Source organism: Furipterus horrens, unplaced genomic scaffold, assembly GCF_987537825.1.
Source record: "Furipterus horrens unplaced genomic scaffold, mFurHor1.1.pri manual_scaffold_2, whole genome shotgun sequence".
In the NCBI taxonomy this organism is placed as follows: Eukaryota; Metazoa; Chordata; class Mammalia; order Chiroptera; family Furipteridae; genus Furipterus; species Furipterus horrens.
This window is the reverse complement of record NW_028327172.1, coordinates 139,092,819-139,109,761: the sequence shown is the minus strand read 5'-3', so window position 1 is coordinate 139,109,761 and position 16,943 is coordinate 139,092,819. Positions and strand designations below refer to the sequence as shown.

The 16,943-nt window shown below is 38.9% G+C and overlaps 1 protein-coding gene across 4 annotated transcripts in view; it reads right to left on the bottom strand.

The window, feature by feature from the left end:
* SEPHS1 (selenophosphate synthetase 1) overlaps positions 1-16,943 on the bottom strand; it is a 32,692-nt gene that overhangs the window by 4,164 nt on the left and 11,585 nt on the right. For 2 of the 4 annotated variants that reach the window (XM_090266516.1, XM_090266517.1), the window contains exons 4-8: positions 16,685-16,792; positions 15,561-15,715; positions 13,376-13,466; positions 11,023-11,122; positions 5,175-5,387 (exon numbers count right to left, since the gene is read on the bottom strand). In XM_090266516.1, coding sequence (XP_090122642.1) covers positions 5,175-5,387; positions 11,023-11,122; positions 13,376-13,466; positions 15,561-15,715; positions 16,685-16,792 — 667 coding nt within the window. The remainder of the gene's footprint in view (positions 1-5,174; positions 5,388-11,022; positions 11,123-13,375; positions 13,467-15,560; positions 15,716-16,684; positions 16,793-16,943) is intronic. The other 2 variants (XM_090266518.1, XM_090266519.1) reach the window with 2 other exon arrangements.

The window sequence follows — 16,943 nt, the reverse complement described above, 5'->3', positions numbered from 1 at the left end:
TAGAGGGGAGCAAACTATCAGATATGGAATTGAAAGCATGGATTATGGAGAAGCTCAATGAGCTCAGTGGAAACTACAAAGAACTCCAGAAAAACTACAGTGAACTCCAGAAGAACTATAAGGTACTTACTGAGAATTATACCAGCATCAAAAAGGACATGGAAGCTATCAGTAAGAGCCAGAAGGAAATGGAGAATACGATCTCTGAATTGAAGAACACAGTAGAAGGAATTAAAAACAGGCTAGAGGAAGCAGAAGATCGGATCAGCAAGCTGGAGGACAATGTAGACAAAAACTCACAGACAGTGCAACGAAACAAAAAAAGACTGAACAAGACTGAAGAGGTTCTAAGACAGCTGCAGGACAACATGAAACATAATAATATCCGTATCATAGGAATTCCAAAGGAGAAGAAGAAGAGCAAGGAATAGAAAACCTCTTTGAAAAACTAATGACAGAAAACTTCCCTAACATGAAGAGAGAAAGAATCATGCAAGTCCAGGAAGCACAGAGGGTCCCAATGAAGATGAACCCCAACAGGCCCACTTCAAGACACATCATAATGAAAATGCCAACATTCAAAGACAAAGAGAGAATCCTAAAAGCAGCAAGAGAGAAACAACTAATAACATACAAGGGAGCTCCAATAAGGCTATCATCAGATTTCTCAGCAGAAACACTACAAGCCAGAAGGGAATGGCAAAATATATCCCAAGTAATGAAAAACAAAGGACCACAACCAAGAATACTCTACCCAGCAAGGCTCTCATTCAAAATGGAAGGTGAAATAAGGAGTTTCCAAGACAAAAGAAGGCTAAAAGAATACATCTCCACCAAACCAGCATTGCAAGAGATGCTAAAGGGTCTGCTTTAAGAAGATGAAGAAACAGAGAGAGACAGAGAGGAACACGAGTACAAAGGGGGAAAATGACAATGAATAAGTACTGAAAGAAAGAAGGAACTTCTACCATTTGCAACAACATGATTGGAACTAGAGAGAATTATGCTTAGCGAAATAAGCCAGGCAACAAAAGAAAATTACCTTATGCTATCACCTGTTACAGGAAACTAATGAACAACACAAACAAATGAGCAAAATTGAACCAGAGGTATGTAAACGAGGAATAAACTAACAGTAACAAAGGGGGAGATTGGAGGGAGAGAAGGGGTAAGAAGGGGAAGGGTCTAGTCAAAGAACATGTATAAATGACCCATGGACATGGACAACTGGGTGGAGACTGAATGTGGAAGAAGGGGGGCAGGGGGCAGGGGGCAGGGAAGCAAGAGGGGGAAAAAAGTGAGACAACTGTAATGGAAAAACAAACAAAAATTTTTAGTGGGGGGAAAAAATAAAAATATAAAGAATAGAAATGCAAGTTCAGTGAATATTAGAAAGAGAAGGATTTTCCTTCACACTGTATATTTTTCTCCCTATCTGATCCCTCCAGAATTTGGCATTCTAAAGAAGTAAGTAATGACCTAAGTTTCTTTGCATAAAACTAATAAGACCAGTTGTTAATAGAGGTTTTTTTTTTTTTTTTTTAACTAAGACTTTGACTGGAATGTCATGCCTAAAGGAGACATGCTTGGGCTTTGGTTGTTACCAAAAAGCCCTGAGCAACTGGGACTGACTTTCAAAGGTAATAAAAGTCCACGAGATAAAAGGCCTGGTACCTTGGATGGATGAGTGGTCCATAGCAATCTTTCCAGGGAAGGAATGAAGGTTGTTTTCCTGAAAGATGGCTAGAAGGGACCTTAAGGCACAATGGAAAACCAGGAGGACCTGGAAAAGACAGGTGTTTACAAGCAAGGCTGAATGCCAGGTATGTGGCTCAGCTTCTGTGCCCTGAAGGGCAGACTGAAGGTCACACTAAATGTTCCTTGCGTAAGTTCCAGCAAAGCAGAACTAAAGATCATAAGTGATTGTTTGCTGCTCTTGTTGTGTTTATGCAAATGAACAGGATAAATTAAAAATGAACTTAATGCAGTCCCTTTAATGACAAGGAGGGTAATCTTAGGGAGAAAAATCAAGATCCAAGGAAGATCACAATGCCCAGTGGTAGACTATAAAGTAGTGCAGCTAACCGTCTTTAAAGTTTCTTTTCATTTGAAAGTTAAACTATGTCTGTGGCATTATCAAAGATGTTTAATTTACAGGCAAGAAGAATGTCAAATGCCTTGCAACTGGATGTCTTTCCGATAAGACAGTCCTACAGATTTAGAGACTTGTATGTGGGTTATGTTACATAAATTAACATGTGTTTTCTGTTTTCAAAGGGCATAAGCCTACGATCTCATTACCTGAGTGATTGTCTGTACGTATAGGCCTCACTTAATCCTGTCTGCATTGCTGCCTCCTGAGACTCAATGGTTTGGCTGAACTAAGTGGCTGGGTTGGTGAAGAACGGGGTGGTTTGTGGGCTTCACTTTAAAATTGGTTTCTCTTTTCTATCCTAATGGCTTGGACAGAAAGAGCCCAGAGGCCTGAGAGGGGGGAAACCTAAAATATTTCCCTCAGTCCAAACTAAGTATAATGGGCAAAAGGGTTTTGGATAGGTGAGATGTACCTGGCATACCTTCCTCCAAAGAAGTCCTTCTTTTCCCTAATGTGGGACATTGAAAAATTAATACCTGTCTTTTGTCATCTAGTGGTTACGGATTGAATGATGTCCTTTAACCCTGTTGCCCCCAGAATACAACAAGGATGCCAGCCTGTTAAACCAAGCATGCCGTTGTCCAGAGACAGCCAACCAACCTGGAGTCTGCACAATCCTTCCCCTTGTGGGAAGGCCACCCTCCCCTCCACACCCCCACTCTTATTTGGGATTTCTTGACCCAAGGGTAGGTAGGACGACGACCATGTCCAGCTTGAAGCAGCTAGAGGAGCTCGAGACCTTCATCCATTGTCCTTTATAAGATTGTAAAGGGTCTTAAGTCTGAGAGGGAGGGATTGTTATTTTTTATTGTTAAAACATTTAACTAATTAATTATTTAAACAAAAAAGAAGAAGGATATATGAAAGGGTGAGGCAGGAGAGCTTGTATGTACGACCCATGGGCATGGACTTGGGGAGGGGATTGTTGGGGAAGGGGAGTGCTGGGCGGAGGGGAGCAAAGGGGAAAAAATTGGAACTATTGTAACAATATAATCAATAAAATATACTTTAAAAAAAAGAAAAAAAAAAAGAGAGAGAATAAGATTCAACGACAACAGAAGGGTGTATTCAGCCCACATGAAAGGTGCACCTCAAGTACCCAGCTTGGGTAATAGAGGAGGCTGTGTCACTGGACCCTACAGGACACCTCCTACATTAGGTCGCTCTACCAAGCCTGGGAGACGTAGCAGCTCTATCTAATGCATAGAAACAAACACATGGAGGATGCCAACATGAGGAGACAAAGAAACATGGCCCAAATAAAGGAACAGACAAAACTCCAGAAAAGGAGCTAAACAAAATTGAGACAAGCAAACTACTACATAGAGTTCAAAACACTGGTTATAAGGATGCTCAGTGAACATAAGGGAGAACTTCGAGAGCACAAAAAGGCTTGAAAACAGTAAAAAATACCTAGCCAGAAATGAAAGATACACTAAATAAAGAAAAATTTAATAAAGAATGAACTAAATAATCAACAGTAAAGTAGATAAAGCTGAGAATCGAATCAGCAATTTGAATTACAAGGAAGCAAAAAACACCCAATCAGAACAGCAAGAAGGAAAAATAATGAGGATAGTGCAAGGAGCCTCTGGGACAACTTCAAGCATACCAATATTTGCATCACAGGGGTGCTGGAAGGAGAAGAGAGCAAGAATTTGTACATCTATTTGAAAAAATAATGAAAGAAAACTTTCCTAACTTGGTGAAGGAAATAGATAGGCAAATCCAGGAAGCACAGAGTCCCAAACAGATGGACACAAAGAGGACCACTCCAAGACACATCATAATTAAAATGCCAAAGGGCCCTGGCTGGTGTGGCTCAGTGGATTGACCACCGGCTTGCAAACCAAAGGGTTGCTGGTTTGATTCTCAGTCAGGGTACATGCCTGGGTTGTGAGCCAGGTCCCCAGTTGGGGACGTACAAGAGGCAACCAATCTCTCACATGTTGGTGTTTCTCTCCTCTTTTTCTCTCCCTTCCCCACTCCCTAAAAATAAATAAATAAAATCCTAAAAAATATGGAAAAGAAAATGCCAAAGGTTAAGACAAAGAATCAGAAAAACAGTAAGAGAAAAGCAGCTAGCTACCTATGGGGGAATTCTCATAAGACTGTCAGCTGATTTCTCAAAAGAAATTTTGCAGGCTAGAAGGGATTGGCAAGAAATATTCAAAGTCATGAAAAGTGGGGACCTAAAGCCAAGATTGCTCTATCCAGCAAAGCTATCATTTAGAATTGAAGGACAGATAAAGAGCTTCCCAGACAAGAAAAGAACTAAAGGAGTTCATCATCACCTAATCATTATTATATGAAACGTTATAGGAACTTATTTAAGGAAAGATCAAAACTATGAACAATAAAATGGCAACAAACACATATCTATCAACAACTGAAAAATGAGCAAACAGAACAGAAACAGAACGATAGATCAGAGAGCATTTTGATGGCTGCCAGATGGGAGGGAGGTTGGGGTATGGATGAAAAAGGTGAAGGGATTAAGAAGTACAAATAGGTAGTTACAGGACAACCATGGGGATGTAAAGTAGAGCATAGGAAATACAGTAGCCAAAGAATACATATGCATGCCCCATGGACATGGACAATGGTGTAGAGATTGTCTGAGGGACTGGGGAGGGGGCTGTTTGGAGGGGGGCAAAAGAGGAAAAATTGGGACAACTGCAAAAGCATAATCAATAAAATATAACTTAAAATGGTAGGTTTCCAATGAAAATTGAGTAGTAACTTATTTTTTTCCCATTATCTTCCTTCCTCCCATTCTACCACCAAACAGAAAATACTGAACTTAACTAACACTGCTCCACCACACACAGGATGGCAGGAGACAGGTAACCTACAGCACAAAAGGGCTGGGAACATGTATTGCTAAAAAGGCCAAGGTTATAAGCACTGACCTCACACAAATGGGGTCATGCTCATGTATTTGGCTTCTTCCTTCTCATGGAACTTTCCATTAGCCTCACTAGTTTAATCCTCTGATTTGGGCCCAGGATCCTTGTACCTGATGTCTCCGGGCAGGTCCCATGCATGAGGCCAAACATGTTTCCACAGGCCTTGCTCACAGCAGCCATCTTGGCCAGGACAGGGAGATTGTGAATCACAAAGGACACCTCGTTCCTCTGTTGCTTGGCCAGGTTTTGCGCATGGCCCAGAATCCCAAAGCCCGTGATGTCAGTGGCAGCGTGGGCATTGAACGTGTGCATGAGTCCTGCAGCTAAGAGAGACCAGAAAAGGAATTTATTATCTGGTGTAATAACTGGAAACTTTGAGGAAAAAAGAAAACTACCTTTCCTTAAGTCAAACTCTTAACATGCTTTGATTTCAAAATTCCTAATTGTGAGAGATGGTATATCGAAATAATGAAAATGTAATTTAAAAAAATCAACACTCACAATGAAATTTTGGAAGTTGGTTTCTTTCAATTTCAACCCCTTAGAACTATTAGCTGCTTCAATTAACAATAGCTTCCCAATAAACTAAAAAATCTGTATAGAAGAACTATAATCACAATTAAAGTTAAACCTGCCTAAGCCATCTTAAAATAAAAAAATAGGACTTTCAAAGACTGACCTAAATTTAAGGCAATCTTGCTAGACATGAAGGTTAATTTCTTTACTGGTTGACTGTTTATTTCTCCCTTACGTTCCAAATCATTGACTTGAACCCTGGTTTCCTTCCCTTCACCACTGGTTTCGTGTGGGTTTTCCTTTATTTCAATTAGCATAGCCTTCACTTCTTCCCTTGTATATTTGTCGTACTTAATCTTGTCTATCAAGTCTGTGAGCATCGTTATCACTAGTGTTTTGAACTCTATCTGTTAGTTGGCTATCTCGTCTGTTAGGTCACCTATCTCCTTGTTGCTTACTTCTCCCACTGGAACCTTGATCTGCTTGCTCTTTTGGGCTATAATTCTGTCTCCTCATCTTGACAGAATTCTGTGTTTGCCTTTGTGTCTTAGGTAGAGCTGTCACACCTGCTATATTGTAAGGGGCAGAATCTTAGGTATTCGTCGATACTAGGCCACCTGTTTCACCACGTTGTGGCACTGTATGTGAGGGAGGGGTCTGAGAGGAAACAATGCTGCTTGCTCAGTCCCTGTCCCTTTTCTAGGCACTTCTCCCACTTCCCAGGTCTGCAGATGTTTTAGGACCTTGGGGGCCCTCTCAATAAACAGACTCTGCTGAGAGATCACCTGCTTCTTCCTCCACCCCAACCCTCACTGGTTTTGACAGCCAGAAGCAATGTGGCTCTATTTTCCCCAGTACTGAAATCATGAGCTGTGTGGTCTGGTCTGGAGCTAGGAGCACTCCCCAGGTGTCCCTCCCTACTTTAAAAATGTATAACTGGGCATTCTGCCACTGACCACAGCCACTGCACTGCGCTGCCCTGCCCCAGCTCCACCCCTCCCACCTATCTGGATGAGTATTTCTTCTTCATTTCTTCATCTGTTGGACTTCCATGCAGCTTGATTTTCTGGTACTGCTGGTTATTGTTGGGTTTTTATTTTATTTATTTTTTTAGTTTTGAGATAGTTGTAAGTTCCTTCTTAGTTGTGGAGGAAGATGCAGGGTGTCTACCTGCGTCTCCATTTTGGCTGAACTCTGCACATTTTAAAATTGGGTTATTTTCTTAATGTTGAGTTTTTAAGAGTTCTTTGTATACTAAGAATACCAGTCCTTTATCAGAATTGTGTTTTACAAAGATATTCTTTCAGTCTGTGGCTTGTCCCCTCATCCTCTTGGTGTCTTTCATAGAGCAGGTTTTTTGGATTAATGAAATCCAACTTTTCAATTTTTTTCTCATATGGTGTTGTATCTAAGACACCACTGAACACCTACATCTTCTTCAGTATTATCTTCTAGGAGTTCAGCAGTTTTACATTTTACATTAAGGTCTATAGTCCATTTTTAGTTACTTTTTATGAAACCTATAGGCCTGTGTCTATCAATCATTTTTTTCCTTTGGATGTCCAGTTGTTTCAACACCATTTGTTGAAAAGATGAGCCTTTCTCCACTGAATTATCTTTGCTCTTTTGCCAAGCATCAGTTGACTGTATTTATGTGGGTCTTCCTTCTGGACTCTCTAGCCTGTTCCATCAATTTACTTTTTATTCTTTCACTATATCACACTATCTTGATGACTGCAATTTTAACAGCCACTCATGTTTATTACTGAGGTTTACTAAATCAAGTGGGTAGCAAAAATAAGCAAATCTGTCATTCATTCTTCCTGCACTTATTAAATGTGACTCTTCTATAAAGAATATTCTAAAAAATGTATTTGGTTTCCCTGCAAAATACAATCTGTACAAGAACAGTAAAATATGTGGTTGATTCTCTTATTTTCAGAACAAGTTAGTGCCCCAGCAACTTCCAAAGGTGACCAAAAATGTTTTAATTATTATGATGTCATTGATTTTTAGATGCTTGATATACTTTAACTAACTGTGGTCACTCTTCTTTTTAATACTATCTTGTCCCCTTTCATTTGTCTTGTGGGAGCCTTTTCAAGTTAAGTGAAGTGACATTATCCCATCAGTTGCTTGATAGCTCTACTACCTTCGAAGCACAGAACAGCCCAGGCTCATGTTTTGCATTTTCTGTCCTAGAGTTGGACTCAGCCATTTCCTCAAGGTGTACTGGCATTTTGTTTAGCGAAAAATGGTAATTTTCATATCAGAATCTTGGCGCTAGGAATTCATTAGTAATGGATTATCATTGCTTCTAGACCTTTTTGAAAGGCTTAGAAATAAGCATTTTTGATGGAAAACATTGCTACGTTTATACTGATAATTTCAAATTCAAGATTAGATTTTTTACTTAGCTTCTGTCATGTAATTCTTCCCCATGTGGTTTTGCTATTAAGTTAATGTACATTAGGCATCTTTTTAAGAAAGTGTGGTTTTTATGTAAAAGGTCTTCTTTAAGATGACAATATAAACAATAAAATAGTAATAAATACATATCTATCAACAACTGAATCTAAAAAACAAAATAAACAAACAAGCACAAACAGAATCATAGATGCAGAGAATGTTTTGATCGTTGCCAGATGGTGGGGAGGGTCCAGGGGCTGAGTGAAAAAGGTAAAGGGATTAAGAAATACAAATTGGTGCAATAGTTACAGAGTAGTCATGGGGATGTAAAAAACAGCACAGGGTACAGAGTAGCCAAAGAACATATATGTATGACCCATGGACATGAACAGTATGTGGGTGGCTGGGGGACAAGGGGGGGTTGCAAAGGGGGAAAAATTGGGACAACTGTAATAGCATAAACAATAAAATATAATTTTAAAAATGTGGTCTGAATTTGTAAGATGTGCTCTTTATTTAACTTTTTTAAACTATAGCAAATGACGTAAAACATTCCAAAGTCAAATTTATAAAACAATGCCCATTCAGAAACAGTCTGCTTTCTCCCTAGTACCTCTTATACATAACAATTTTTATTAATGATCTGCCATTGCTTCTTTTTGAAAATATAAAATACACATTACTTCATATTCATATGAATACACAAAATGTAGCATAATGTATACATGATTCTGATACTTTTTTCATTTAATCATATCCTAGAGATAGCTCCCTAGTAATAAAGATCTCTCATCCCTTTTTATAGCTGTATGTATGCATACAGACAAGATAATTCAGTAACCTGTGGATGGACATTTAAATTGTTTCCTTCTTTTGCAATTATAAATACTGCTTCAATGAATGGCTTTTGTACACATCATTTCACACTCTAGCCACTGTACCTTTGGGGCAGATTCACAGAAGTGGGACTGCTAGGTCAAATAAATGTATGCAGAATCTTTGTTAGATATGACAATATTCCTCCACAAGCATTCTGTCATACTGCATCCCTACCAACAATGTATAAAAAAATAAGGATGGGGAATCATAAATGTTCAATATAAGCAAAGTAATTATCACATAGATAAAAATAAATCCATTACCAATCACTTTCCCATTAACTACTTAATTTGAAGGATTAAAAAAAAAAAAAAAAAAAAAAAAAGGACTCCTTAAACAGTTTAAGTAGCACAGGAACAGAAACACAAATAAAAAGCATTGGTTCTAAGTGATGAGACATTGGGACGACACAGAAATAATTACTATTCAATTTTGGAATATAGCCTAAAAACTATTCCTAGAATGTAGGAAAAAATATGGAAAAATTTTATCTCAAAATCAACTCTTCAAAAGTGAAAAGTAAATTATAGTATATCTCTGGCTGAACATCTAACCATTAAAAATTATGTGTACTAGAATTATATAATATGGAAAAAAGAATTTAGTAATGTTAAGTGAATAAAAGAAGACTGCAAATACATGTAAAATGTATACACAAGTTGAAACATCAACAATAAAACAAGAGTAAATCACTAACCAACCAAACAGAAAAAAATCCTGGAAGAATACATAAAAATATTAATAAAAGCTTGTCCATAATGAATGATTTTTTTACAGTAGAAAAAAAAATAAACAGGAAGAGAAACGATATTAAATAATTTTTAAAATGTAGTGTACCATTATAAATTTGTACAACCACTCTGGAAAACAATCAGCACCATCTAGAAAAGATGAGGCACCCCAGCCAGTGTGGCTCAGTTGGTTGGAACATTGTTCTGTAAACCAAAAAGTTGCAGGTTCGATTTCCAGTCAGGGCACATGCCTAGGCTGCGAGTTTGGTCCCCAGTCCGGGAACATACAAAAGGCAACCAATCGATGTTTCTCTCCCTCCCATTCCCGCTCTTTAAAAATCAGTAAGAATGTCCTCATATAAGGATTAAAAAAAAAATTTTTTTTTAAATAAAAAATTAGGAAAGTGCTGAGGCAGTAGAGACCTCTTAAACATGTGTACTAGAAGCCTTGACCAAGGACGTGCTCAGCAACAGCCCAAATGCCCAACAGTAGAAGGCCAGATAAGTAAGTCACGGAGTAGAAAATTATACAGTGGAGAAAATGAATCAAATACAGATACACCATGGATGATGCTCAAAAACATTAAACAGTGAATAAAACAACAAGAAAAACATACAGGTATGACTCATTTAAAGAAACACAAAACTAATTTATTTCTTAAGAATACAAGTCTATGTGATAAAAAATTTAAAAGCATAAGAATAAATATTAGATTCAGAACAAAGGTTAACCCTAAGCAGGAAACTAGGACCAGGGTGTGGGGGGGGCACCTCTGGCTTCCAAGGCCACTGTGTTTCTCCTATGAGATGGTGGGCACATGGGTGTTGCACTGCATTCCTTAAATCCTGCACATATTTTATTCCTACAGAAGCATCTGTGTGGATTGCTCTGTGCAGATAATTTGGAAGCAAGCCAGCATTTGGAATGTGAGCTCTAAGAGGGCAGGGACTTTTTGTTTTGTTCACTGCAGTGTCCCCAGCACTTGGAAGTGTGAAGGACACGCTGTAGGTGCTAATTAAACAAACCAAATGAGTCAACTCTGTATACCACATGCTAGTCATTCTTTTTGATACTTTAATGACATTTTTTCTTTTTAATAATCCTGTGACTAGGATCCTGTTTTCCCCCTTTGGCTGAAAAGAAATACATAAGAAATACACGCATATTCTCTTCTCAAACCCCAAATCTGTCTAAAACCAGGGACCAACAGAGAAGAGTCTGCAGTCACTGGCCAAATCTGGCCCACAGCCTATTCCTCCAGCTAAGAATGGTTTTCTTTTACACGTTTAGAGTTGTGTGAAGGAAAAAAAAAATCAGCGCAATTGAGACTGTATACGGCAGGAAAAGCCTAAAATATTTCCCATCTTGACCCTGTTCTGAAAACTGGCTGACCCTGCCACAGACAGCATCCTGCCCCAATACCTGTTCTGTTGAGCCTTGCCATATTCATCATCGCCTCCTGGTATGCCAATTCCACATCTTCTTGGGTGACCACTAGCTTAATTTTATTCCATTTTTCAGGCTAATATAGGAACATAAGGTGAGGGAGAAAAGGAAAAAATGTGATTAATCCTTATATCTAACCACTAAAGAAAAAGCCTGTTTTTCTTTAGTCATCCTATAGGGAATTTTATTTTTCCAATTTTGTACGCAAAATTAAGTTTTCTTTTTTCCCCCTGTAACTATTATTTTAGGTGCCTGTCAGAAATACCATAGTGGTATTTTTTGTGTTCTCAAGCCACACTTCTATAGTCAAATACTGCAATTCACTGGATATAAAGGCAGCAGGGCACATGGCTGCAGTGCCCAGGCAATAAAAGGTATGCTAACCCTGGGAAAGCTTCTCTTCTGTGGTAAGCGTGTGAATCACATATGAATAGTTTTAAACATCCTTTGGTTCACCTCCCCATCTTCTCTATTAAGCTGATGGATTTATTTTTCATATAGTTATACTGTTACTGACCTTCCCTGAATTCTGGATCAAGGCATCTTATGGACAAATCAATGTGAAAGCAATGTCAATTGTATGTGCACTGAGGATAGCTGTGGTGACCACAAAGAATATCACAAAAGTTAAGGAGAAAAAGGTGTTTCCCTTTTTCTTCAGTAGATCTTCAAAGAAGTTAGCATCATGATTATGGGTTCTTGACATACTGTCATCGTGGTCCATTACATTCATGCATTTATTTTTTTAATGATACCCAATAATCTACTACTCAGTGCAATAACTTAAGTCTATCTGTGTGTTCCTCCCTTATCCCATTGTTTCCCATCTCTCCCCCAGAGGTAACAACTATGCTGAATTTTATTGCTTGTCATTATTCCCCTGCCTTTCAAAAAACAGTGTTTTCATACATATAGATGCCTAAACAACATGCCCTTTGGTTGCTTTTGACTTTTATGAAAAGGGTATTGTACTTTACATAGTCTTTCAAACTTTCTTTTTCCAATTCTGAGCATTAAAAAGAAAACTGCTATAAAAGCAAAGGAAGCGGCAAATTGGGGGTGAGGTGGGAGGAGAGAAGGACCCCAAACCCCTCATCTTTAATGCTCCTTTGTCTTACCTGCTTGCAACTTCCTTGCTAAATTATTCAGATATGAGTAGTTGTATTACAAAGCAACTCTGTGGTTTGCCGCCCAGTAATAACCTTTCAGTCAGATTTACACATGATCATACTTGATGGGAAATCTCCCTATCATCACTGGATGAGAAGGAAAGAATTAACTAGACTGTGGCAGCCTTAGAGATTTTCTCTTCTCTGCTATATCAACTGAACATACTTGGTTATGAATAACATAAAATTATTCTTCTTTTTCAACTGTTTATCAAGACTGGTAGTTTCAGATGACAGTTGTAGAAATTAAAAGCATCAAAATATGTGAGATATACCACAAAGCATATTAATTTTTGAGTTGTAATGACAACAGGAAAGTTCTTAAATGAAGCATGATTATAGCTCAGTGGAAGTGACTCAGGATAAATATCTATCTATTCCAGATGCTCTCTCTACAAGATAATTATTCATCAGAATGTTCTGAGTTACTAATTAGTTTGAAAAGAGAAAAGAGCTAAACAAAAACAACCAAAAACCTCTTGATTAAAGTAATTTAAATTGTCAATACCACAGTCTCATTTATATCACAAGCACCAAACTTTCCACACAGTCTCTTCCATATTATTTTTCTCCTTTTTGTTAAATTTATTGGGGTGACACTGGTTAACGAAATTATACAGTTTTCAGGTATACAATTCTACAACACATCATCTGCCATCTATGTTACTTTTTAGTGATGTTTAAGATATGAAAGATAAAGCTATCTCAATACCAAATAAACCAAACTCACTGCCTTGCAAATTCTCTTTATAGAGCTCCTTTGAAGCTCCAAGCTAGGGCTTACCTCCTTTAAGCATTCAGTACATGAAACTCTGATTTAATAAAAAAATATGGACAATTCCTAGTATTTCTATAAGGGCATGACTGATACTAAACTCCCTGGTAGTGAAACTAAAGGAGCTCATTTTTAGAAGACAACCTGATGACATTTAGAAGATCTAGACCTGACACATGTTAAAACATGTCTAAGGGGGAAGCGTTTCCTGGGTGGACAAGAACTAGCACTTACTTCAGGAGCAGATATATCTTTTAGTAAAAGCATACTCCCTGTGCTAGCAGACTGAAGAGATTACTTGAGTGTAAATGAGTACCCTTTTCTCCAAATCCCACAATCCTGAAAACTTTTGTTCAGCTCCCCCACTGCAGGAAGGGTCACTCACAATATCCAGCCACTGGTGCACTGCCACTGCCACTTGCGTCCCCAGGGGCTTGGTCAGAACGAGCACGTCCCCAGGCACCGCATTATCTGGCCTGAAAAAAAGAACAAAGGTATGGGTAAAATTAACCCAGAAGGTAAACTCATCATCAGTTTAATAAGAGAAAGTAAAGGCTGGTAAAAACATTGCCTTAGCAAACATTTACATTTAAGCCACTATCACCATGCCTTAGATCCTTGCAACTTGCTACTGAGGCTACTACTACTGGAACAAAAACACTGAAAGAGAATACAAAAATCTAATGATTATCTACTAAATCCGGCCCAATAAAATGTACAAAGCAGCAAATCACTTAGCCTTCAAAGGTGAAGGTCTGATCAGGCCTTGATTTGGCCATGCTCGTGTGTAATTTTCAATAAAGTCCCACCATGCATCTGAGGCAACAAGACTTCTGAAACAAAAATTGATTCTCAGGCTGTGGGATTTGGCTCAAGTTGTGGATCTAATGTTTTGATAATTTTAGCGTCCAAGATTCAAACTCAGACTGACCAAGAGACCAATAAGTTTCCTACTTGGCACTCAGTCACTGAAGGCTGGAGAAGTGGCTGCCTACAGGAAGGGAAGCTGGTGATGCAGGATGAGTGAGAGGCTGCACTGTGGAGCCTTTTATTCCTTCTGAATTCTGAGGCATGTGAACAGTGTCTATCAGTATCTATTCACAAAACCAGAGAAACAAATGGAATTTGTACTTCCTTCAGAAAATAGAACAGGGTGGCTTTTCTTAATAAGAGGTGAAACAAGGTAAGTGACAACTTGTGCCAACTGAGAAACTTCTCCAAAGATCTAGAAAGGGCTAAAAAAAAAAAAAAAACCCCAACACATTAAATGATGCTCAATATCATTAGCTATCAGGGAAATGCAAATCAAACCACAGTTAGATATCACCTCAACCCACTAGAATGGCTATTATCAAAAAAATAAAATGAAGTAAAATAAAAACAGTAACAATTAATGGAGAGGATGTGGAGACACTGGAGTCCTCCTATATTGCTGCTGGGAACCAGTGTGATGGTTGCTCAAGTTACACAGCTGCCACATAACCCAGCAGTTCTCAGATATATATACCCAAGAGAATCAAAATGTTATGTCCATACAGAAACTTGTATAAGTATGTCCACAGCAGCATCATTCATAATAGGTAAAAATAACACAGAGATCTATCACCAGTGACTAAACTGTGGTATGTCCATACAATGGAACATTATTCAACCATAAAAAGGAATGAAGCACTGATACATGCTACAACATAGATGAACCTTGAAAGCATTATACTAAGTAAAAGAAGTCAGACACAAAACATCACATACTGTATGATTCCATCTGGATGAAGTGTCTAGAACAGGCAAATCCAGAGACAGAAAGTAAACCAGTGTTTTCCAGAGGACAGAGGGAGGAGGGAATTGGGAATGACTATTTATGGATACAGGGCTTCTTTTGAGAGGGATGATCGGAATATTATGGAATTGGATAATGGAGACGGTTGCACAACCTTGTGAAGAAAAAAAAAAATGAATTGTATACTTTAAAATGTTGGATTTTGCCCTGGCTGGTATGGCCCAGTGGATTGAGTGCCAGCCTGTGAACCAAAGGGTTACCGGTTCTATTCCCAGTCAGGGCACATGCCTGGCTGGGTTGCAGGCCAGGTCCCCAGTTAAGGGTGCACGAGAGGCAACCACACATTGATGTTTCTCTCCTTCTCTTTCTCTCTCTCCTCCCCTCTCTAAAAATAAACAAACAAAATCTTTAAAATGTTGGATTTTATATTATGTAAAATTTTGTTATATGAATTATACTTCAATAAAAGATATTAAAAATTAAAGAAACAGGAACAAAGTACTGATAGATCTTACAAAATAGATAAACCTTAAAACTATTAAGCTAATATTATAAAAGGAAGCCAGGATGGGGAGTGACAGTTAAGGGGGACAGGGTTCTTTGTTGGGGTGATGAAAATGTTCTAAAACTGACTCTGGGGATGGTTGCAAAACTCTTTGATTATCAAAGGCCATTGAACTATATACTTTAAATGGATGAATTTTATAGTGTGCAAATTCTACCTCAATGAATCTACCGAAGAAAAGAAAAGAAAGAGAACCAGGCCAGGTGACATGAAACAAAACCAACTTACATGATAAATTCATTGGGCTGGCAGACAGTTGTAGCCACTCCTCCCAAAACAATCCAGGGGTTTAACACTGTTTGGCCGCCCGTTACAGATGTTCCTGCCTCCTCTGCTGCATCTTTAAAACCCTGTATAATTAGGGGCATCACTTTATCCCTTTCCTAGGGTTTAAAAGGACACAAATTAAAAGTCACATAATTCAGTTCAAAACCAAGAAAAGAGTCTACACTTGTAGTTATAAAGAGGATCATAAAGTCCTAAAGAAGACCTGAAAGTTTACAGACTACACAGGGAGTAGTAAGAAAGAAAGACGGAATAGTTTTTATTGTAGCCATTTTATCAAAAGCTGGAAGATAAATCTAGGTTACAATGTGAATGAAGCCCAGACCACAGAGAAGTAAAAACCGCAATGTGTCTGGGCACACAGGGCTCCCCGAAATCTGAGCCAGCTCTTTAAGTGGTCCTTAAGAACTCCAGACTCGTTTAACATGTACCCACCGCCCTCCCCAGATGGCTGTGCACAAGCGATGGTCCAAGTGCACACTTGTGCAGGCAGAAAACCGCCTACTGAAAATGCTCATTTCTATGAGGCAGGGGAAACTTCTTTTGGGGGACAAACACCAGTACCTTTCAAAAATAATCTAAATGGGAGATCATCTTTGGGTTGGGGAACACGGATAGCAAGGTTACAGACATTGCCAGGTAAGCACAGGAACATACATGACACCCAGCCCCATTACTGTCCATATCAGTGACCAACCAGGAAACAAAGGGCAGGGTGCCTGTTCCCTGGCGGGTTAGGGGGGGCTACGTGCTGTGGATCTATAAGGCTGGTCCAGTCCACAGGCCTGCTGTAGAAGTGCTATTACTGTGACCTAGACTTTAAAACGAACATAAATGTCTTGGCTTCAGTCTACCCAGAAGAAAGGGAAGCAGGCAGCGGTAAAGAAAATGTGAATAGGCCAGACTATTTAAATTCACTGATAGCTGCCAAAAAGTGGAGAATATGATGATATATGGAAGTCACATTGCCGGGGCATCTCATTTTACAGATGGGAACAGAAGGCTGACCAGTCCAGTGAAGTGGCCAAGACAACACAGAGTAAGCAGCTGGCCCATCTCCTACTTACCCTGTCGGTCATTTTATTACTGATTCCAAGGAGCATCAGCATATTGTCACATTCTGTGACCCCCATTGCATAGAGGTCACTGAGGACATTGGCACATGCTATCCTGCCCTGGAAGAGAACAGAGACATGAGAAAGGACAAGAGGGGCACTTCCCATGTGTAGAAACAAAGAGAGCCCCAGGACTTTCCAGGGATGGCAGCTGCTGGGATGGGGTACTGTTTCTGTGATTTGCAGACTGGTTACCTTTCCTTAATCATAG